Genomic DNA, 22,094 nt, shown 5'->3' on the forward strand with positions numbered 1-22,094 from the left:
AGCAGAATTCATGAGCTTAAGTGAGCGCGTTTAGAAAATTAAGAAATTTTGTTTAATAGTAAAAGTATATCGAACACAAGCTTCAGAATGGATGGGAAGTACAAAGTAAAAATTATAATTCATGCAAATTCTCCATGGTTCTTGGTCAGGCGTTGAATGGCAATGATCTCATTGTATTGATAGTGAAATAGGTTGAAGGTTTTAAATTTTAATTCATGAGTCATAAGATAATAAAATAAATCACCAGGAGAGAACTGTTTAATGGAAAACAAGTAGCGAGAATGAATAGACTTGATTAGATTAATAAACATTTAAATAATGATCACAATATTCAGGTACGATACAAAAATATAAAATAGAAAATATCTTAAGTTGTGTTATAATTATTTTTGCGCGATTGTACTCTATTTGCTTGTTTACCACGTCTGTTTCCAAGACGGTAAGCTGTGTTTACTCGGTGCTAACGATAAACTCGACGGTAAGTAATTTTTGGTGTTCTAGAACGGCAAGTAAATTTATTCAAAATTAAACAATTATTGTAATAATTTTTATGTAGACAGAAGTTGAAGACAAGGTGTTGGGGCACTTTCTGGAAAGTTATACAGCTCTTGTAGTCGGCTTTCCTAACCGCTGCAATAAAATAACATTAACGGACTTGCCGCGACATTAGCATTGTCCAAATTTTCCTACCCTGAATTTTCCTTGTCATCTTGATTACACATTGAGGCAAGGCGGTCTCTATTTTAACACGCCGTGACACTGACTCCAGAAAGTGGTCTGTGGAATGCTAGGGTGGAATGGCCCACTAACATCTGGCAACGTTGCTTCGCCAACCTTTAAAAAAAAGTTACTAGTTTTGAAGGTTTGGGATCACTCACTGTCACTCATTGTCAGCTGTCAGTCAATTATCACTGAAAGATTTTTTTAGTGTTGTGAGGTCCGGTAATTGACTTAGTCAATGACCCATTTGACCGGTCAATAATTGTCAATGACTTGACGAATTTGACCAGTCATTTTTAAAATTTAAATTTCCCGCTTATAATGTTGAAGATTATAGGATATGATGACTGTTTGGCTGATGAGATGAGGTTATGTTGGGTTGTCTGATTTCATTTACGTAGCTGCTGACAATGAAGAAATGGATTATGACAATAAATAAGTAAATTATGACAATGAAACATCTAAAACTTTAATAAAGATTATTGTGGAAAACGATTATTAAGCTTTTTATCTATTAGGAAGAAGTGGTTTTTGTTTTTCAATCGTTTTTGTGTCTTCTTAACATGACATACAATATATTTTTATTTTCATAAAATACTTACTTACCTACTTTTTTAAATTCTAAACGAATGTTTAAGTATTTTAAAAGAAACTAAAAAACTGAAAATACACACACACAGTTGTGTTGAAAATTTTAAAGCGTTTTAAATTAACAAAAAGTTCAAATTCAAGCAAATATGTTAAAGAAAAAACAAAGTATAACTTCAAACAATTCAAACTTAACCTCACTTACACAATGTTAGAACAATAATTTATCGATCAATAAATCTTATAAAAAATGGAGTTAAGAACCATTATTTGGTATTAAAATAATCCTTGACATTGAAAGAATCATTTTGTGGTATTTAACTAGTTCCTACTTTTTGACCAATAATGACCGGTCATTTATCCATCACTAGATTTTTTTAATCCTCGTATTGCAATTTTACTTCAGTCAAAGTATATCAGGTGTCCCAGTCAAGGTAATTATATAAGGTTGACTCAAGTTGCAAAAAACCACTTGTCATTTGCAACAGCATTTTTTTCATATTTTTGAACCAGATAAGGGCGGAAAGGGACCAGAAAGTCATAGTTTGAGTTGAATATTTTCCATATAAGTACAGTTTTAAAGTAATTTCAAACGACTAATGCCATAAAATTGCTGTTGCAAATCCAAATTGGTTTTTTGCAACTTGAGTCAACTTTATATCTTGTTTTATAAGATAGCTATTGTTAGTAAAATTTCATAGAGTCCTGTATTCTGAACAAGTATCCTATCCAAAATGAAGATAGAAATCCTTTTAGATAACTGTGATTGCATTAGCTCCAGTGAAAATTCCAACGCATGCCACCTGTACACTGTACAGATCAGGACAAGATTTTTTTCCAAAGTCGTACACAGAGACCATTAAAGACTAATAAAGGTGCAGTATGAATTGTTAAAAATAAATAAGAACTGCAAAAGCTACCCACTCGGGTGTATGGACCATACCACCAATACAGGTTTACAATTTAAAATGGATTTTAGATCTAATGGAACGATCAACAACCGAAAGTGGTTTTGCAGTCACAATGAGACGCTTCCTCACGGTACCGGTCATATCCGTAAGTTTAAAATGATTTTCACAGACCACACTAGTCTTGTGAACGCGTCAGTTTTCTAGTTCCAAAATCCGCATCCATTCATGCATTCTAATCTTCTTCGATGGGAATTTGAAAACGCTAACGTAGGAAGACTTGCTTGAAGCATAATTTGACTTGCAATTGGGTACGCAACATTTGTGTGACATGTTTATTTTTTCAATTACTGAAATTAATTGCCCAATTAATTGTCTTGTTAAAATGATTTTTGAATGAACCGCCTTTCTATGGAAGTGCCAATATTTTTGAAACTCAGGATGCTATGGAATGGCCCACTAAGAAATTTGGCAATACAGCCAGTGTCCTGGCCTTGATTGATTGAGGTCGTTGGTTTCGAAAATTCTTTATTTATGTAGACAGAAGTTGAAGACAAGATGTTAGTACTTTCTGGAAATTCACATGGCTCTTGTAGTCGACCTTCCTTGCCGCTGCAATGAAATAAACATTAGCGGACTTGCCGCGACATAGCATTGTCAAAATTTTCATACCCCGAATTTTCCTTGTCTTCTTGATTACACATTGAGGTCGTCGGTTTCTAAAATTCTTTATTTGTGATGCCATCAGGATTTTTTCTTGTTTTCGACACAATCTTCAATGTAGTCTTTAGCTATACATGAAGACTTCCAGCCTCCACGTCTTTTCAGTCCAAGAAGGTCCTCACTTTTATTAGCTAACAATGTAGCTGAACTTCGAGGAAACGAGTGACTCCTAGTCCTAGCGTTCTCTAGATTTCCCAGAAATCAGGGCTGAACGCACCCCACATTCCAAGTTTCTTCTACAACATCTACTTCTTTTTCGGAAACACTAAGATCACTCATTTTACTGCTTCTTTTTCAACACGACTGGCAGTGGCGTAGCTACCGTGGAGCAGGTGGAACAGTCTACTCCAGGCGCACGTATCTTGAGGGCGCAAAATTAACAATGGAGAAATAAAAATTTGTATAATTTTTTTTCGATAAGCACGTGAATATTTTCGTTATTCATAATTTTAGTTTCAGAATATTTAGTAATTTATTTAACGAACAAGTTGAATACTACGTTTTTTTGTTCGACGACGAGCCCCTTAAAGGCTCCAAAATCGCTTAAAATCTTTAAAATTAGCTTGACGTTTCGTTTTGACAAGTTGTGACATTTATCAAAATCCGTTCACACAGAAGAAAATTCTCAAATTCTGACAGTGTCGAATAAAAATAAATAAATTTAACATCCTATACTTGTGAAAATGGAAAAAATAAAACGTAAGCTAATTAAATGGAATGCACGACAAATACCGGGTGATTTTAAATGATTGTGACTTTTTTCCTTAAGTTGAGAACATTCTTCATAAATTGTTTTGGCAAACTTGATTCATACCTTAATTAAATTGTGTCAAATAGGCGAGGACGCCTCTGTTTATGTCAACTATCACATCAAAAAGCAGAATAACCAACAATAATATTACCAACCTATGAAAAAAAGTCACAATCATTTAAAATCACCCGGTATATTCTCGATTCGCATTTTCAGTTCTACGATAATTAATCTGAAAATTTTCATTTCATGTCAATACAAAAAACTACTGAAAATAATTGCAAAAACAAGTTTTGTCTGATCTACTTGTAAATTTTGATTTGCTCAATCTGCTGTACAATCGCGGCCATCCAAAAGTGAACGATAGCTTGCGAAAATTTTCGTATTTTTCGTTAGATTAAATCAGGCAGTATTCATTGCATTGGATCGCAGATCAGCTGTCTAAATCTTAACCCTTTTACACTTGTGGGGCGTTCTCAATCGACTCTCCAAAGCCAACTTCGACGACAAATAGTATATTGTATATCAAGAGTTGAAAATGAAAGATTTCACACGAGTTTGCAGAATTGAGCCACAAGCCGTGGGCGCGTGGCTTAAGCAAACGAGTGTGAAATCGAATTTTCAACACGTGGTATTCACGATATTTTTCCGACGACCACAAAAAAAAAAAACGCTAATATTCGGCATCCCTTCAAACTTCAAATATTATTCGACAGAGCTGCGGACAAAATAATTATGCCGTTGCGCGGAGATAGACATCGTTAATCATCGGCCCGTGTACAATATAAAAACACACAGCTGTCGGCCAATCAGATTTCTCAAATTTTTCATTGTACACGGTTAGGCTGTTCGTTCGTGTTCGTGTTGAAATCGTTTGCAATTTTAAATTTTCACTAAGGAAAAACCGTGTGAAATGTGCCATATTTCACAGTGGTCGTCTGAAATAGTATATTGTATATCAAGAGTTGAAAATGAAAGATTTCAACACGTGGTATACACGATATTTTTCCGACGACCACAAAAAAAAACGCTAATATTCGGTATTCCTTCAAACTTCAAATATTATTCGACAGAGCTGCGGACAAAACATACATTGGTGGCCATGGTTACTACAACTGTGTGCAATGATTTCATTGCGCACAGGCTAGAAGGTATCTGATTGGCTAACCAGTTTCATTGCACACGGGTTCGCTATTTGCATGCAATAGCCAACTTTCAATAATAGTTATTTGTGCGAATTTACGCATTTTTCATAGTGGTCGTCGGAAAAAACCTTTTATATCATTACGCATCAACATACAGGGTTATTCGAAATGATTGTAGTCGAAGTAGGCCATGTCCATGTTATTACATTTTTGCCGCTTTCATGTGAACTGTCAGTTTTGTCGCTGTCACTGTCATTTTTTAGGTGAAAAGTGCGGTGATGTGGTTTTTATTTATTTTTGTTAAATTAACTATTGAATCCAGAAATATTAAGTTGTTTTGCAATCAATTTTAAAAATATTGAGTTGTTTTGCACCCAATTTAACTACCGTGTGTGAACGGTGTGTACTCACTTTATAACCAAAAAGTGGCCAGTGACTGCACCGGGCTCTCAGGGGGTTTTCGGGGCATAGGGTGTGGGTTCAAAAAATGAAAATGGGCGCCAGGCAACTTGCTTTTGAGCTTGGTTGAACTTGTCCAGCTGCCGGGACAAGTGCTCAGATTTTACCCGTCTAGGGAGTATGAACAAATACTCGTAGATGATAAAATTAAAGTTGGTTTATTCGGTTCATTGCAATAAATTCACACTAATTTGTTGTGCAGCTTTAGCACTGGTTCACACGAGTGTGATAACGTTTCGCATGTAACCAAATGAAGAAAAATGCGGAACCAGTACTTTTAGATGTCCTTAAAATTATGTGGTCTCAACCAGAAAAGCTTTTCTCTTACAATTGACCGAAACTTAACTTAACAAGATATTCTAAGACGAGTAATAAATGGATTTAAAATCCTTGAAAGGAAACCCTCCCGAACCTTCAACTTCCTCCTGGTCTGGTTTGAGCAATTAAATGAAAATGAAGTAAACCCAAGGTCAAGGCTTGGGTTTCACCTTGACTATAAATAAAAATTGATTCCTACAGGAAGGTGTGAAGTCGGTAAATTTCCGGAATGTTGAAATCTGATCTTTAAGTTTTCTAAATTGACATTTGAAAGTGAATGCGAAATTGTTGACAAAAAATTCTTACTGTTTACAAAGTACAAAAAATTCAAGAAAATGCAGAAATTGTTTAAGTGAGAAGCGGGAAATTCGAGGCGTTCAAAAACTTGAAATATCAATATCCGCAATAAATGTGAGTGTGGCGACTTATCTTATGCCGGTTGGTTGTCTGTCCTCGAAGAGCGTTCTTTTGGCTTGCGGTAAGGTTCCCTAAACAGTGGCGTCACGGCGTGACCTTGACGTTTTCAAAATGTTTCGGCCGGAAACGAAACGATGTTCCTTATGTAACGATAACTGGTCTGGCGATGACCCAAAAGAATGATGTGGCGAACGGCCACCCTAAAGAACGATGTGTGGTCTGGCGATGACCACCCTAAAGAACGATAACTGGTCTGGCTGACCCTAAGGAACGATGATTGGTCTGACGGCGACCCTAAAGAACGACCCCTTTCCGCTGAAAGGGGTTGCTCCACGATAAATTGAAGGAGGACTTTCCGGTACTCCTTCACGGTACGGTAACGGTAATTGGCTCGAACTACCCCTCTATCTCGCTAGACGACGAGGGGTTTCTCGACCACGGTAAACGGTAGCGGTACGGTAATTTTTCGGGCTCTTCGACGGCCCCGAAGGCTGGCAGCGCCGGACGATAAGCGCCATGGCGTTCGGCAATCCGCCCTCAGGGATGATTGCGGATCCCGAACGCCACGCACGTGATTCGCAGCTCGCGACTTGCAGCACAGCCGCCCGCTCGGCGGTCGCCGACCGAGTCCTCTAATTTCCGCTCGCGATGGGTTTTTTTGGTTACCCCCGATCTAGGATAGCAACACGAGAGATCTGGACCTTATTCCGTTGTGCGATAAGGCGTCCCGGTAATTGTATGAACCGCGCATCTTGATGACTACTTCCGGCGGTACTACACTGGCGCGCTAAATGACAGATGGTCGGTTTGTTTACGTTGGACATTTGATTCACCGACCGGGAAATTCAGATGTTGAAGCGGTAATGTGTCGGTGAGTCCGCGCGTAATTCACGATAGATGTTGACGGCTATTTCCCGCAGGATCTCGAAAGGGTTGTACACACAAGGATGAAGGAAGAAGGTTGGGGAAAAGAAGAGAAGAAGATAACTTTCCGGCAAGTCACGGGAACAAAAGGGAATCGGAACTAACTTTGCCGTACGGTTACCCGAGCTGAGAAGAAGAAAAAGGGGGATTGAAGGAAAAGGAGATGAGAAAGAAGAAAAAAGAGAACGATAAACAGATAGGCCGCAGCTAGACAGCCTAGAGGCGTGAGGCCACCTCAGCCTAAAATTTAGGGGCCAACATGTGTGGTTCCAGCCGCCCCAAAATTGGCTGGCACAAAGACTCTACAAAGCAAAACTCTCGAAATGAAACCGCGAAAGAAACAAACGAAAACCGAAAGTGAAACTGAAAGTGAACCGATAAATAAAAAATGAACCCTGAACCGATAAACTAAAAATGAATTGACTGACGACACAAACAAAACTGAATGATCTTAAAATGAGCGTCCCGAAAAAGGTTACGGCAGGGTGGGCGCGTCGCGACGTCATGTGCCGTGCGCTATCTTGCTAGTTCCTGATTTTCGAACAGCGATCTTATTGTCCCGCGAGCAAAAGTAGGACCTCTTGGCCTCCTACCCCGGCCAAACGAATAGTGGCACTTTGACCTGCTACAACTTATTCACATCATCTTGATGTTTTTTTTATGTGGAGCGGCAATCATAAATTTTACATTCAGTTTTCACGCCTACTTCGACTACAATCATTTAGAATAACCTTATAATTATACTCTATTCTTTACCCTGGTGAGTGGTTTCTGGGAAATTTTCAGCCGTCAAATTAAATTTAGGGATTTTTAAAAGTTCCCATGGAAAAGTGCGTTGGTAGTTGTTAAATAATATTCAAATATTACAATAATGTACTACTCCGGACACGAAATCTTGGCCAACATTTTTTAGACATTTCTAAAAAAATTTTATGTAAACCAGTCATTAGTGTCATTAACTCATTAATAAACGACAATTATTAAAAATCACTTTGAAGTTTTTCTTTTGACATCAAAAAATCAGGGAAATGCGTGGAGGGAGAAAAGACTGGAGATGGCATTTCCTATGCTTCCCATGTTAAAAATCCGAACCCTCTAAAAGCACGTGCAACAACCTTTTATGATCCAGTCCACAATGCGCTAGATAAAGAAGCACAATGCGCACAATGCGGAAGGCGAAGGAAGCCATTGGCCTAGCCTCTATATTCAGAAACCTTTTATGACGCCGTAGTTTTCGCGGGCCGGTACACTTATTTGAATTAGTGCCATCTCCAGTCTTTTCTCCCTCCACGATATTATTAGACTGTTTTTGGTAACTTTTAGCTTTTGTTATACTTCCCACGCGAAAGTCCCTAGTCTAACATAAAAACTTGAGCAGCTGAAATTTCAAGAAAGCAAAGTAGATAAAATAGTATATTACACTCGTTTAATAAGACGTATTATCACATTCGTTGCGTTAAAGCACTTCTCGCTACGCTCGTCGTGCTTTAAACACACTCGTGATAATACAACGTCTTGTTAAACTCGTACAATAATATAACGGGTGCTTTTTTAAATTTGGCGTCGAAGTAGGAGTTGAACTGTCGATTGTGAACGCACTATACAGGTTACAGATCACGGATCAGCTATTTAAATCTTACGCTTTTACACGAGTGGTGCGCTCTCAATCGACTCTCCAACGCCTACTTCGACGCCAAATTTAAAAAACACGCTTTACAATTCTATAATGGTTTTCCCACAAGTAGCTATAAAATTGTACCTGCGGTTGTAGGGGGATTATAAGCAATGGTTGGTGCGGAAAAGCGCCTGCCCTACATTTAAACCTATTATGAAGGAAAAAAAAAACAATACCACCTACAAAATCATCATACAAAATGTCTTTTGGTTGGTTAGTAGGCGCCTAAATGTAGGTCGGAGACATTATTTTTTAAAATAAGTACGAGTATAATAGGTAGGTAATTGATTCGTAATTAACAGTGTCCGGACGAAATAGTACCGCACAAGTCGACCAGTACAACTTTGCGTAATCCCTCACTCGCACATAAACACGATTTAGCTGGTTCCCTGTTATTGAAAACAAACCAGCTGAATCGTGTTTATATGTGAGTGGGGTATTACGCAAAGTTGTACTGGTCGACTTGTTCGGTACTATTTCGTCCGGACACTGGTAATTAAATAAACACGCGATTTTTTTTTGGATTTTCTTGCCGTGGGACGTTTTTTCGAGGTAAGTAAAGACTCATTGGATAGATACCCAATTACGAAATTCCGTGATATTACCTTTATTTGTTTACTGTCATAGTTTTATTGATATTTACAAAAAATAAATTATGCAGACGACGTGGCGTTCATAACAAAATCATAAAAGGAATTAGAAAAAGCTTTTGGCAAACTGGAAAAGGCTGCGAGGGGTTATGGACTGAGGATAAACGAATAAAAAACGAAGTACCTAGTAATAAAGCAAGAAATAACAACTAACGAACCGTGTACAGCAAGTTCAGAACAGAATCAAAAAGCTGCAACTTCGAAAGGGTCAAACACTTCGAATACCTAGAAGTGACAGTTTCCTATGATAACGATGAAGAGCCGGAAAGAATGAGCAAAGGAAGCAAGGGAATGGACTCACTACAGAGAATGCTAACATCGACAGAAATCTCCAGAGCAGCGAAGATCAGGATGATATACAGGACAGTGGTGAGACCGGCGATGGTAGGTATACAGGTGTGAAACCTGCGTGTTAACAAAGAAGAGTGAGATCAAACTGAAAGCATGGGAGAGGAAGATGCTGAGGAAAATATATTTAGGGGGACGAGAACCGAGGACGGAGGATAGCAAAGAAAAACAAATAGAGAAATAAAGGAACTTTACAGGCACAATAGTACGGGGTCATTATAAATGATTGTATCATCGTAGGTGGCTGTGCGTTATGCTTTAGGTGCGCCGCTACGCCCACTAGTTGTTACAAACATTTATAATGATCCGGTATAGTGCAGCATATCAAAGCAGAAGCACAAAGGATAAGGTGGCTGGGTCATGTCGGTAGAATGGCAGAGCAGAGACATGCGAAGAGAGCGCTGCTGGAGGGAGAAGGAGAAAAGAAGAGGAAGGGAAGACCGAAGAAGAAATGGTTGGAGGCAGTAACAGCAGACCTAAGAATGCTAGGCGTAACCTGCGTAACCGACTGGAGGAAAGCGTCACATGACTGACACCAATGGAGACAAATCGAAGGAGTTGTAACAAAGTGGACAGTGTGGGATATATGTACAGTGTGGAAACTTTAACTGGAATAAAATGCATAACTTGGACGTGGGCGACTTTCGTAAAAAATCGCGAAACAGGTCGATTTTTGTTTTTCCTTGTCTACATTTTGGTGCATATGGTTTTTGCACATCTCCTCCGGAAGTGCGCAACCACCCCTAACTTTTTTTTCAAATATAAGGGTATGTCAAGTGACACCTCGTTTGAAAGCCCACTTTGCAAGGAATACAACGCACTATTTGTTTCCTGAATATTTTCAAAGCCTACGTGCTAAAAAATAAAAACCAATTTTATAAGTTGAATTCTATTTAATGCAACAAATGTTCAAAATGGACACCCGTTATTATTGCGTTACCCTATTGTTAAAATTGCAATTGATGCAACATCACACAAAGTCAACTCATTGAAAAATTCTTGTTTTATTTTCTGATATGTAGCCACTGGCATATCCATCATTGACTCATCATCCAGTCCACTAAAACAGGCACCGTAATCAGAATCTGCACTGAATTTCTGAATTTTGCTTTTTTTATTAACTGCCTTTTGAGTTTTTCTACTTTTTAATGAATGGTTCGAAAATGTTTTGGTGTAAATACCAACATTATTACAACCTAAAGCTTTCTCCAGTTTTATACACAAATGCTTTTTTGTTATTAAAACTTATAGCTGTCGCAAAGCATAATAGATAGTTGATGCTTGCTGGATTGATAATTTTTCTATATGGCCTGAACTTGTTGTTGTTGTATGTATATTTAATACCTATACAGGTTTATAAATTATCCGATTTTCGACATTTCCCACTAACTCAATAAAATACAATAAAATATAATATAATAACTAAAACTAACTAACTAAATAATTCAAAACAATAACAAATTAGCAGCTTTCCAAATACAATTATCCCTCCCCACATATTGTCCCTCTTCTCCACTCAACCTTCTTCATCCATTCGATCCCTCTTCCGTCCTCATTCAACATTTCTTCTCTACTTTCCTCTCTCTCTCTCAATTCTACGCATTCATTCAACATATGTTCTATCGTCTCCTTTTTTTCTCCACACATCCTGCACACTCTAATCCTATCCTCATTCCAATATTTATTCTCTCTCTCCTCATTTCCACACCTAAATCTTGCTATTATCACTCTCTCCTTTCTACTTTCTCTTCCTAGGTACTTTGGTAGTTCTTCCGTTATTATTTTTTCATACTTCCCATTGTACCTAGATTCCCTAATTCTCGTTCTTCTTTCCTGCACTTGCACATCTCTGTCTCTCTGCACCAATTCATATGTCATTGCTCTGCCTCCCTCTCGCATTCTTTCTATCTCCGCTCCTGCATAACCATTTCTTTCGAAATATGCCTCCCTCTCTTTCCATACCCCTTTTCCTATTTCTTTCCTTTTTTCTTTCAGACACTCTTGCAAAATTCTACACTCTCCTCTCTCTATCAACCTCTCCTCAAATCTTATTGCTCTCTTTCCTGCTTCTATTCTTATTCCATCCCTTTTTGTTTCCTCCATCACTATATAGCCCGGTGTCTCTCTATCTACTCCTAGCACCCATTTCAAATATTTTCCTTGCACCCCTTCCAACCCTTCTTGCTCTCTCCATCCCCATATTTCCGCTCCATACATCATCACGCTTTTCACCAGACTATCAAACATCATTATTCTCCTTCTAAAGTCATGTCCAAATTTTCTCTCTCCTATCCCCCATACCGCTCCTATTATCTTATTCGCTTTTTTCACTAACTCTCTCACATGTGCTGCTGCTGTGTTTCTTTCATTCATCACATAACCTAAATACTTAAATTCTTTCACTTCTTCAATTTTATCCTTTTCCCATCTCCACTCATTTATTTTTCTCCTACCACCCCCCTTTCTAAACACCATCATCTTGGATTTCTCTACATTCACCGTCAACTTTTTCCTCCTCATATATTTCTCCATATTTCCCAACATTTCTTTCATACCTTTCTCCTCTCTCGCTAGCACCACCAAATCATCCGCGTATGCCAAAGACCACACTTTTTCTTTGCCCACCACGACCCCCCCTGCCTGCCCCTTCCTGAACATCTCCTCTATATCTCCTATAAACGCTGCAAACAGGCTGGGGCTTAGTGGACAACCTTGTCTTACTCCCTTATACGTCTTGAAACATTCACTCACTCTTCCATCCACTCTCACTCTACTTATCGTCTCTTCATATATCTCTTCTATTTTTGTTACCAGATGCTCATTTATCCCTTTCTTTCTCAAGTATTCCCACAGTAAGTCTCTTTCCACATTATCAAAAGCCGCCTTCAGGTCTACAAAAAATGCATATATCTTGCTACCCCTCTTTTTTATCTCATTTCCTATTATATGATTCAAGATATATACGTTGTCCATAGTCCCTCTACCTTTCCTAAATCCCGCCTGCCCGTCTGGTAACGCACCCCGCTCATTCATTTCCTTCATCAGTCTTTCTTCCACAATCATCGCGTATACCTTATATGCCGTATTAAGGAGCGTGATCCCCCTGTAATTGCTGGCTGTATCCTTTTCTCCTTTCTTATATATGGGGCATATTATCCCCTCCTTCCACTCCTGGGGGAAGCCCTCTCCCTTCCACACTCCATTCATTATCTCTAACAACCTATCAACTTCCCTTTCAGTTCCATACATCCACGATTCGTTCTGTATACCGTCCCTCCCCGGTGCCTTTTTCCTTTTCAGTTTTCTTAGTTGTTGCTCTAATTCTTCTCTTGTTATCTCTTCTATTTCTCCCACTCTGTGTTGTCTCTTTTCCTTTTCTTGTCTGTTTTCCTCACCCCCCAACAACTCACTGAAGTACTTTCTCCATTCCTCCATAGTAATTCTATCACTCACTATTTCTCCTTTTTTCTTTCTTTCCCTATTTATGTATCTCCACACCTCTTCTTCCGTCTTTATACCTTTCATCTTCATTTCTTCTTCCATCCGTTTCTTTTCCTTCTTCTCTTTGCATACTAATTTGTACCTCTTGCGTGCTCTCTTGTACTCTTCCTTCGTTGCTTTTTCTTTTTTCCAATTTCTGAGTTTCTTTCTTGCTGCTTGCTTCCCTTCCCTGCATTCTTTATCCCACCACTCGTTTTTCCACAGCCCCATCTTCTCTCTTATCTCTATCTCTTTTTTTTCTGTTGCATTTTTTACGTTCTCGCTCAGCTCCCTCACTTTTTCGTTTATTTCTCCTTCTTCGTATTTTGCCTCCCTAAGTCTTGCTCTATACTTTTCTTTTCCTTCTTCCGTCCAAATATTCTTCACAATTTTTCTTTTAACATCCTTCATACTTCTCTCTTTCTCTCTTCCTTTTGTCCTCACTTCCAATGGCATATGATCCGACTCCACTCTTTCTCCCACCTTAAATTCTTCTATTTTATCCCATGCTTCTTCATTCACCATAACATAATCAATAACTGTCTCCCCTCTCGATCCAATATACGTGTACTCCCCTTTCTCGTCTCCTATGCAGTTTCCATTAAGTACGTCCCATCCTCTTTCTTCTACTAAGCTAACCAGTTCTCTCCCTTCTGCGTTTTCTATTCCATCTTTTGTTGGTCTTCTTTCTATTGTTGCTTGTTGTTCTTCCATCCGCCTTCCTTTTCCCCCAATTCTTGCATTAAAATCCCCCCCAATCACCAGAGTTCCTTCTTCCTGCTCTTTTACTCGCTCTTCTATTATTCTCTTCGTTTCTTTCATACTTCTGCTGTATATTGTTACAATTCTCCATTTTCTCTGTTTTCTTTTTACCGTTCTTTCCATAAACCCTCTTTCTTCTTTTACTCCAGATCCGTTTTCTTCTTCCAGTCCCTTTTTCACACCCATTATTATCCCTGGCCTGAACTTGAATGCACCAAAAGATTTCTAACTTTGATTTTATGATTACCTACTGTTTCTTCATAACATTTTTGTAAGGCACGTATGATGTCCTTAGAAAATATTTTTATAGAAACTAGCTAATAAATGTTTAAAATACTGGAGCACCTAGAGGCACACTCTTTATGCTAAATTAGGACCGTCTTTATAATACTATACCTACCAATTTATTGATTCTGACAACTTGTACGTGATCTAACAATAATGCAATCTTTGGAAGAAAAAATAAACACATGCATATAAAATCTTTGTTGTTAATGGCTCACCATAAAAATCGTTTACTTCAAGGCTTCTGATTTATCATGTTTTGACCCAAATCTGTAATCTACATTTTTGAACCTGTTTTCGTATAAATTTAAATAAACTATTTGCTTTTCTCCAACTTATTGCCCAAGTGATCCAAGTGTTCTATTATTTGTTAAAACTCCGTTCGTCGTAATTGCATTAATCTCCTCCGATAACCTTTGTTCTAAATATTTACGATGTATTTTTTAATCCGTGTTTGTCTCAGATTTTCCAATCATCGAAACCGCGTTCTACAATCCTCGTACAATTTTTATAGAAGCCGATGATAATTTGAAACGTTACAAATGTGTCAAAATTATCAAATGTAAAATGTCTGATTGTTCAGAATTACCATTCTTCCCCAAACATGAAACCATCCATCTACAAAACCATCCTGAAATAAGAGTAACATTTTTCGAACCGAAATTTTCTCAAAGCCACTACAATTATCAAAATGTGTCGATTTCAAGCAACGCCTGCACTTTGATTGCCGTTCTGATGGCATCCTATTGCAGGCACGAAAGGATTATCGTGAGTAACAAACACCAACAGATTTCAGCATTTCATTTCCACTTCTAGATTAACAAACCAGACAATGTTATAAACGTCCGATTGATCTACTTACTTGCGTACAGCATCTTGGACGGCAACAAGATTCACGAGGAATTGAAAACCAAAGGAACTCTAGACAATTTTAATTTGACGGTTCCCGAAGCAATGAAATTCGCTGGATATCGAGCTGAGGGCTTGACAGAATGGGTAACGATAATAAAACATTCAAAAAGTGTGAATTTAACCGCCATTGTGACACATGAGTACTCTACACAAACATAACCTCACATTATTCATTTAGAATTGATTATAAAACAAACACACTGTAACATCATATTTCATTGCACATAAAAGCTTTAAATTGAATAGCTATAATACGTTTTAATAATTAAATAGTGTCTGTTGTCGCCGCGACATGGCGGCAAATTTAATTTGTTGTTTTTCAGAAAAGCATGATTTACATGGAATCTCTGTTTCAATCGCTTTATGCAAACATCAAAAGCAACTTATCCGAGTGGAACAAGAGCAACAAAAGCAAATACAATCCTGATCTGTACATTATTCTGATTGCTGACAACAGGAGCGTTCTTTTTATTTTGCAAAAAGAGACAGTAAGTGTGGGAGTTGAGAGTGTGTTTTCTTGACGTAAGAATTTTAGGTGACTCTGGTAGATTCTCATCAGCACTCGGACAACAAAGGGGCCTTTATAGCGGTGGCTTTAAGGGAAAGATTCAACATTTTGTGCTTGTGGTACGGTCATATCATAAATAAATGTTACAAATGTGACCCTAGTCTGTACGAATTATCGTTCTTGTATTTTCAAAGCAAAGATTATAGTCAGCAGCAGTAACTTGAATCCGCACATTATTTAATACAAAATCTGTAATTTATTGTAACCCGACATTTGAATTAACAAGAAGACAGTGTTGACACTAACGATTTATTTCTTTTAAACTGCAGGTTCGGGGAAATAACACTCAGTTGTAGATTTATTTAAAAACAATATAATTATTTATTATAGCTGATGAAAATTTACAATTTTAGTGCTCAAAATTTCTTTCTTTGCTATTTACAATTTTTCTCTATTTTTTTTTTTTAATAAATAAAACGAAGACAGACCGCATGACATTAAATTGGAACCGCCGCAACAGTTACTTGGATAAAATCAAAGGTTTCAAAATAGACGAAATGAATAATCAACGCACAATCTGCTACATTTGTATTAAATTTTATTGAACGATACTAAAAGCGCTTATCTACCCTCTTAAATCGTAGAAGCAACTTCATGCGACGGATTATCTTTTGCCAATTGACGACTCGTAAACGAAATTATAGTTGAAAACAGTTTAATGTCATCCAAGTCTGAGTTTCGGCACGTTGTTCGACAAATAAATAGTTTCGCTAATCGAGTTGGTTGGTACCGTGTTGTTGGTTTTCTCTTGTTCTTGTCGAGGCCCATTCAACAAAGTCGTCGATTAGGACAGGCCAAGCGCCTTCTTCGTCGTAATTACTCATATCATCTGCAATCTGTTGAGCAAAGTCTAGGAGGAGATTCCAGGTGTCTTTTGGGATCGACCTCTTGTGGTTTTCCTGGAATAAAGAGCTAATTGTGAATGTCGTCGGACAGGGTGTGACATCGCACCTGCAGAAATGTGCACCATAAGTCTAAAAATTTGAATTTGCCTTTGAGGACGATGTTCCAGTATGCGATGGCCATATCAAGATCCAGCCCCTTCTGGCCCGGATTTTTGGCATAGTTAAACGTAAAGTGATAAAAGTCCTTAAACTTGTAATTATCGCGAATTTCATTTTCTAACGTTGACAGTCTGGCTTTTAACTTATCGATATTATCACAACCTAGTTCTGTCATTCCGTTGTTGAATTCATCTCTGGTGAACTCGCATTGGGTGGCAGCTTTGAATTTCCACGCTATTATCAGTACTAGTTTTGATTCAGGCGGCAGGCCTAAATCATCTAAGAATTTCATAATACCATCGACAGTGATTTTGTCTGGCTCGTTGGGGTCTTTGTATCTGTTGTACAGAGCCTCGAGCTTCTTTTTGTCGACGTTTCTAGGCTCCTTATAGTATGCATCTGGGTTCTGAAAGTAATTATCGCTGGCTAAGTCTAATTTCCAATCGTTTTGAGTAAGGCAATAGATCGCTGTATTCTCGCCTGTCTGTGTAAATGATATAAATTTTTTCACCTTCTCTCTTTGGGACGACTTGAGTTTATGCTGAAACACGGACGGTTTTAAAAAAATTGCCTTTATTACATCAAAAGTAAGGTTAAGAACATCAAAATAGATTTGACAGCTGAGTCGAGATCTGGAAAAATTGGGATTTGGAGATTCGAGACTTCGACGGCCCACTCACCATTCTCCTCGCACAAATTTTCACTACGAATTTCCTGATAATTGATAACAATTTCGAAATTGCCAAGTTGTAGTGGCAAGTGTGAGGTTATGTCCATCAAAATAATTTTGACAGTCACATTAATGTTTATAAATGTGCTTTTCTATAGCAATTTCCCAAATTTCTGCTTACCATGATAGTCTAGGAGTTTTGCACTACAAATTTGCTAATACAACTTAATCATTTGACTACGATTTTCTTTAACGTATTTGGAGAATCATCGAAAATAACCTTAAAAGTCTGCGTGTGCAAGGTTGCCACTCTTACAAATAACGATGGAAATGGAAAACTGGGACGACCGAAAACGTGAGACGCGGAGAAAGTAAAAAGAAAGTGCAAGTTTAGTCATCCGAGGGGGAGTCATTCCGTTCATTTCCCTTGATTTTTACCAGCGATAACATGAATGAAATTTTCACTTAACCTCTAAAAAACTCTCGTCTAACCATGTTAACCTCCATCTGCCGGTATTTCATAATCGTGAAAACTCCAATATCCCCACGATTTTATTCCGGAATTAACCAGGAAGTAGTCAGAGTGCGTTTTGCCCCGAGTCCCACAGGTAATTCATCATTACCACATCAAACCCCATTTGTACATCTCCATTTAAGGTTTTCTCCATTTGGGAGGCTTGAGAACTGCCCTTTATAATTATTTGTTTGCGAAATCTCGTGGGGGCAAATTCGTTTTGCGCATAGAGGATACAGATCAAAGTCGTTTGGTTCAAGGAGCTGTGGAACAATTGCAGCGTGACTTGAGTTGGGCTGGAATAGAAATAAATGAAGGACCTGGAACAGAAGGGAATTTTGGTCCCTATATTCAGTCTCAAAGAACACACATTTACAAGTATTTGTTACCAAATCAAAAGGAATTTATTTTACAGTGAAAGATTGTAGGGAGCATGTCAAAACATTATTAGAGAACAAGTCAGCTTATTACTGTTTTTGCACTGAGAAACGTTTGGAATTACTGAGAAGAGAAGCTGTAAGGGTCAGAGAAGTCCCCAAGTATGACAACAGATGCAGAAGTTTACACCCTGCACAAGTTGCAGATAAATTGTCTCAAGGTGTCCCACACTGTATTAGGTTCAAAGTATAATTTATCATGTCCATGTGTGAATATTTGATTTATTTCATTAAATTCTAGTTGAATCCAGGACTTGAAAGTTTCAATGATTTGATATACGGTACCATCACTTATGACATTGCTGCAAATGAAGGTGATCCGGTCATAATGAAATCTGACGGTTTTCCCACTTATCACTTCGCCAACGTCGTCGACGACCATTTAATGGAAATTTCTCACGTTTTGAGAGGTGTTGAGTGGCAAATTTCCACCACTAAACACATTCTGATGTATCGGTAATTTTGTTTTTGTCAGGTTTAGGTTGGCAGCAGTGCACACACGCAACTGTATTTTTCAGAGCTTTTAATTGGAAACCCCCACAGTTTGCTCATTTACCTCTTTTAATGAACTCTGACGGCTCAAAACTCAGTAAAAGACAAGGAGACATTAAAATCAGCCACTACAGAGACAGCGGTATATTTCCATTAGCGGTAATTAACTTCATAATTAATTCAGGAGGTGGCTTTGAAAAAGATAGCGAGCGAAATGTCAAACCAAAATGTCTGACAATGGACGAGTTAGCGGAACAGGTAAATTTGATTATTGAAAAGCTATAACAATAAAGATTGTAGTTTAATATTTCCAGAATCAACTCTCATTCTGGAAAATTGATGTCTGAGAGGTTGCTGGAGTTCAGTAGATTGGAGCTGAAGAGGAAACTTCAGCACCCACAAGAGGAAAATGAATTGATTGAAGTAGTGCGTGAGATGGTAAAAAAGCATTTGCCTGAGCATGATTCACTGCAGTTAAGTTCAGAACATATTAAGAACATTCTTCATTGGTCAGTTAGTAGAATTAACAAACTGTCAGATTTGTTGAGCGATGATTTAAAGTTTATCTGGGTCTCACCTAGAACTTGTAAAATCAGTGATACTGAGTTACCACATATAGAAATCTTTATAGAAAATTTACAAGAGAAGCAGTTTTTAGATAAGGACAATTTGAATGGGTTTTTCAAAGAGTTTTGTGGGGAGCGTCAGCTCAAGTTTGGAAGTTTTATGAAAACTTTAAGGGCGATCCTTAGTGGATTGAAGGTAATTTTTGCTCTTTCTTTGTACGTTCGTTTTGTTGGATTTTGATTGTTTAATAGGAGGGGCCAAGTGTGGCAGAAATGATGACAATCTTAGGGAAGGAGAATACTGTGGAGCGTCTCCAGTGCAGCATAAAAAACAACAAGTGAGATAAATATATTTAATATCTTTCATAATAATACAATTACAATAAAAAAAGTTTAAAAAAAGTAATACAATGGTCAATTTGGTATGTTTCCAGTTTCCTAGGTCACAATTATTAAATGAAAAACTAATCTTATTACTTCACAAACCTAATTTGTATTAAACAATGGAGAGCTTTGAGGTTTAAGTATAATAAATAATATATAAAACGGAAATAATCGTATTGCTGGCCATTTTATTACAAGTGACTGCAACATTATATCACAGAAGTTCAACAGCAGTCTTAGGTAAAAAATACGCGGACAGATTTGGAGAGCGTTATTAAATATCAATTTTTGTCCCCCGTCCTAATAAGATTCTCGAAATCTGCACGAAATAATACGAACTCGGTGAACACAAAACAAGTAATCACAGGGTCGAATGCAGGGGCGTCCTCCAGTGGCGGCAGCCGCGTCGCTCAACATGAAACGGCGCTGCCGCCTCCAGTCGGAGACTGTTCGCTCGAAACACCAATGAAATTGTGTAAGAGGGGAGAAATTTGGTCCACTTGTAAGTAAATATTAATGTTCCTTGCCTCTTTGTCAATGATTGTACGAAGTGGAGTGAAAGTACACAAACAAGGAGAATAAAAGGAATGCATCGAATCGAATCATTAAATTGCCATAATTCCTTAAAAACTAACCATTACTTTGTACATACGGGAATGATCATAAGGCTACAACATATTTTGTGCTAAGTAATACATAACACGTTCACAGGAAGTTTGGTTGAAGTGCTGTTAATTATGGCAGTCGGTTAAAAACGCCACCAGATGGCGTCCGTCCAATGCGCGACGTTTGCCAAAATGTTTTGCTCCAATTTGGCCTCTACTCGCTACACTACTCTAAAATATCATGGTTTTTAGGTAAAGACGGGTCGTTTCGCAACACAAATGGAATGACCCATCTTTGATATGGTAGTTGTGCGAAAAAAATTACAGCTGTCTAGATATCAACAAGTCACCCCAGAGACGAGGGGCGTCAATTTAGAAACAAGTCGTCCTACTACGAAGCTATGGTTTGACACAATAATCACATCAGCTAACATGCAAAAGGCAATAAGTAATGATTATCTTAGTTGCTTCTATTAACTCTTCTGTATTGATTTCGAACGGAAAGTAATCAACTCAACACATTACACTAGCGTAGACTCTTAACTCTAAGGTACTAAACTAGTTCCTACTTTATTTATAAATACTCTTCAACATCCAAAAAAGCTTAAAAATATAGGTAGTACAAATAATGAAGACTACGTCTGTTTAAACTTCTTCTACTACACATATAAGGTACTGTACGTCACGTGAATGGATTTTGCATGAAAAGAATTCAAAAGAAACAGGTTCGAAATCGTCACTTTGATCGAGTGGCGCCGGAGCGTGACCGACCAAAGCGGCGAGTCCGCAAACGCGTGAATACAAACAATAGCATTCGTTTGTTTTTATTCGAAGATGAAGCACGAAGAAAAGCAATGCACTTATAAGTTAGAGATAGAAAGAGTAAGTTGTAGTTTTAGATATATTGCTAGGGAAAGATAATTGCTTTTAGTTTAGAATATTAGTTTGTCGTAATAATAAAATTTTGGTAGTTTTTTTTTTCCAAGAGAAAAATTTGACAATGACAACAATCAAATTGTTATTAACGAGTTTTATAAGCGTACGATTTTAGTAAAATTTTTCATAATTTTCGGTTTTTTATTGAAGAATAGATGAATTTCGATTTGATGAACGAACGTACACTATCATTTTCACACTTAACTATATTTCATAACTAGAATAATTTTATATATTTTTTTTGGAAATCACAGTAATTTCTCATATCAATAACTAATATCAATCAATAATCAGTACATCTACACGGGGTGGTACGTACCATTTTCTTAACGCCAAAAACAACGTGAAAGAGGAGATCTTAACTTATGCACCGACCAACACGAAAAAGATTTTTTTACGCGGATCCTGAACCGGTCAGGCTTACAAGGTGCGGATTTTAACATTAAATTTTAAAACATCGGTTGGTAAATTATTTTTGTTAATTTATAAACCTTGAGTCAAATCCTTGATGGCTTGCAGTATTCTTTTTACATGACCTACTTTAGTAACACCTAAGTCTTTCAAATCCCGCCTGGCCAGAGTGAGAAGCTCCCGCCCTCTTATGTCGTTCTTGACGAAGCTGTCGATGTACTCCGACAGCTGCAGAGTCTCGAGCCACGTCGCCACCTCTTGGGTGCCCCAGGAGGCCACCTCGCGTCCAGATTTCTTCCCCGTTTGCTGCTGGGCCGAGCCGGTTCCTTTGGCTCGGAACTTGAGCCAGAAGAGGCCTTTGCGCTTGTGCTCGGACTGAAAAATCACAAACGAGCGTGCATTTCACGTAAAACATATCGGCTCAGGAATACACCGTGGTACC

The 22,094-nt window shown here is 37.9% G+C and overlaps 4 protein-coding genes across 11 annotated transcripts in view; 2 read left to right on the forward strand and 2 right to left on the reverse strand.

Moving 5' to 3' along the window:
• The first annotated feature begins 14,583 nt into the window (after positions 1-14,583).
• LOC138130064 (uncharacterized) lies at positions 14,584-15,798 on the forward strand. Its single transcript, XM_069046420.1, has 4 exons — positions 14,584-14,921; positions 14,970-15,149; positions 15,389-15,553; positions 15,601-15,798. The coding sequence occupies exons 1-4, from the start codon at positions 14,721-14,723 to the stop codon at positions 15,790-15,792; spliced, it is 738 nt and encodes a 245-aa protein (XP_068902521.1). The 5' UTR covers positions 14,584-14,720; the 3' UTR covers positions 15,793-15,798.
• A 125-nt stretch (positions 15,799-15,923) lies between these two features.
• SCCRO (defective in cullin neddylation 1 domain containing SCCRO) lies at positions 15,924-17,630 on the reverse strand. 2 transcript variants are annotated; one of them, XM_069046418.1, is made up of 3 exons: positions 17,489-17,630; positions 16,585-17,178; positions 15,924-16,532 (listed from the first exon to the last, which is right to left on the reverse strand). In XM_069046418.1, the coding sequence occupies exons 1-3, from the start codon at positions 17,489-17,491 to the stop codon at positions 16,344-16,346; spliced, it is 786 nt and encodes a 261-aa protein (XP_068902519.1). In that variant the 5' UTR covers positions 17,492-17,630; the 3' UTR covers positions 15,924-16,343. The 2 variants fall into 2 exon arrangements, with proteins under 2 accessions (XP_068902519.1, XP_068902520.1); XM_069046419.1 differs by lacking the exon at positions 17,489-17,630 and adding an exon at positions 17,318-17,458.
• A 152-nt stretch (positions 17,631-17,782) lies between these two features.
• Positions 17,783-20,698, forward strand: GluRS-m (putative glutamate--tRNA ligase, mitochondrial). The gene is made up of 8 exons (XM_069046417.1): positions 17,783-17,915; positions 17,965-18,199; positions 18,250-18,445; positions 18,500-18,714; positions 18,777-19,008; positions 19,051-19,512; positions 19,569-19,654; positions 20,558-20,698. The coding sequence occupies exons 1-8, from the start codon at positions 17,801-17,803 to the stop codon at positions 20,559-20,561; spliced, it is 1,545 nt and encodes a 514-aa protein (XP_068902518.1). The 5' UTR covers positions 17,783-17,800; the 3' UTR covers positions 20,562-20,698.
• Positions 19,656-22,094, reverse strand: part of LOC138130061 (diacylglycerol kinase eta) — a 171,758-nt gene continuing 169,319 nt past the window's right edge. For all 7 annotated transcript variants that reach the window (XM_069046411.1, XM_069046414.1, XM_069046413.1 and 4 more), the window contains one exon: positions 19,656-22,027. In XM_069046411.1, coding sequence (XP_068902512.1) covers positions 21,725-22,027 — 303 coding nt within the window. In that variant the 3' untranslated portion in view covers positions 19,656-21,724. The remainder of the gene's footprint in view (positions 22,028-22,094) is intronic.

The sequence above is a fragment of the Tenebrio molitor genome, chromosome 5 (assembly GCF_963966145.1).
Source record: "Tenebrio molitor chromosome 5, icTenMoli1.1, whole genome shotgun sequence".
In the NCBI taxonomy this organism is placed as follows: Eukaryota; Metazoa; Arthropoda; class Insecta; order Coleoptera; family Tenebrionidae; genus Tenebrio; species Tenebrio molitor.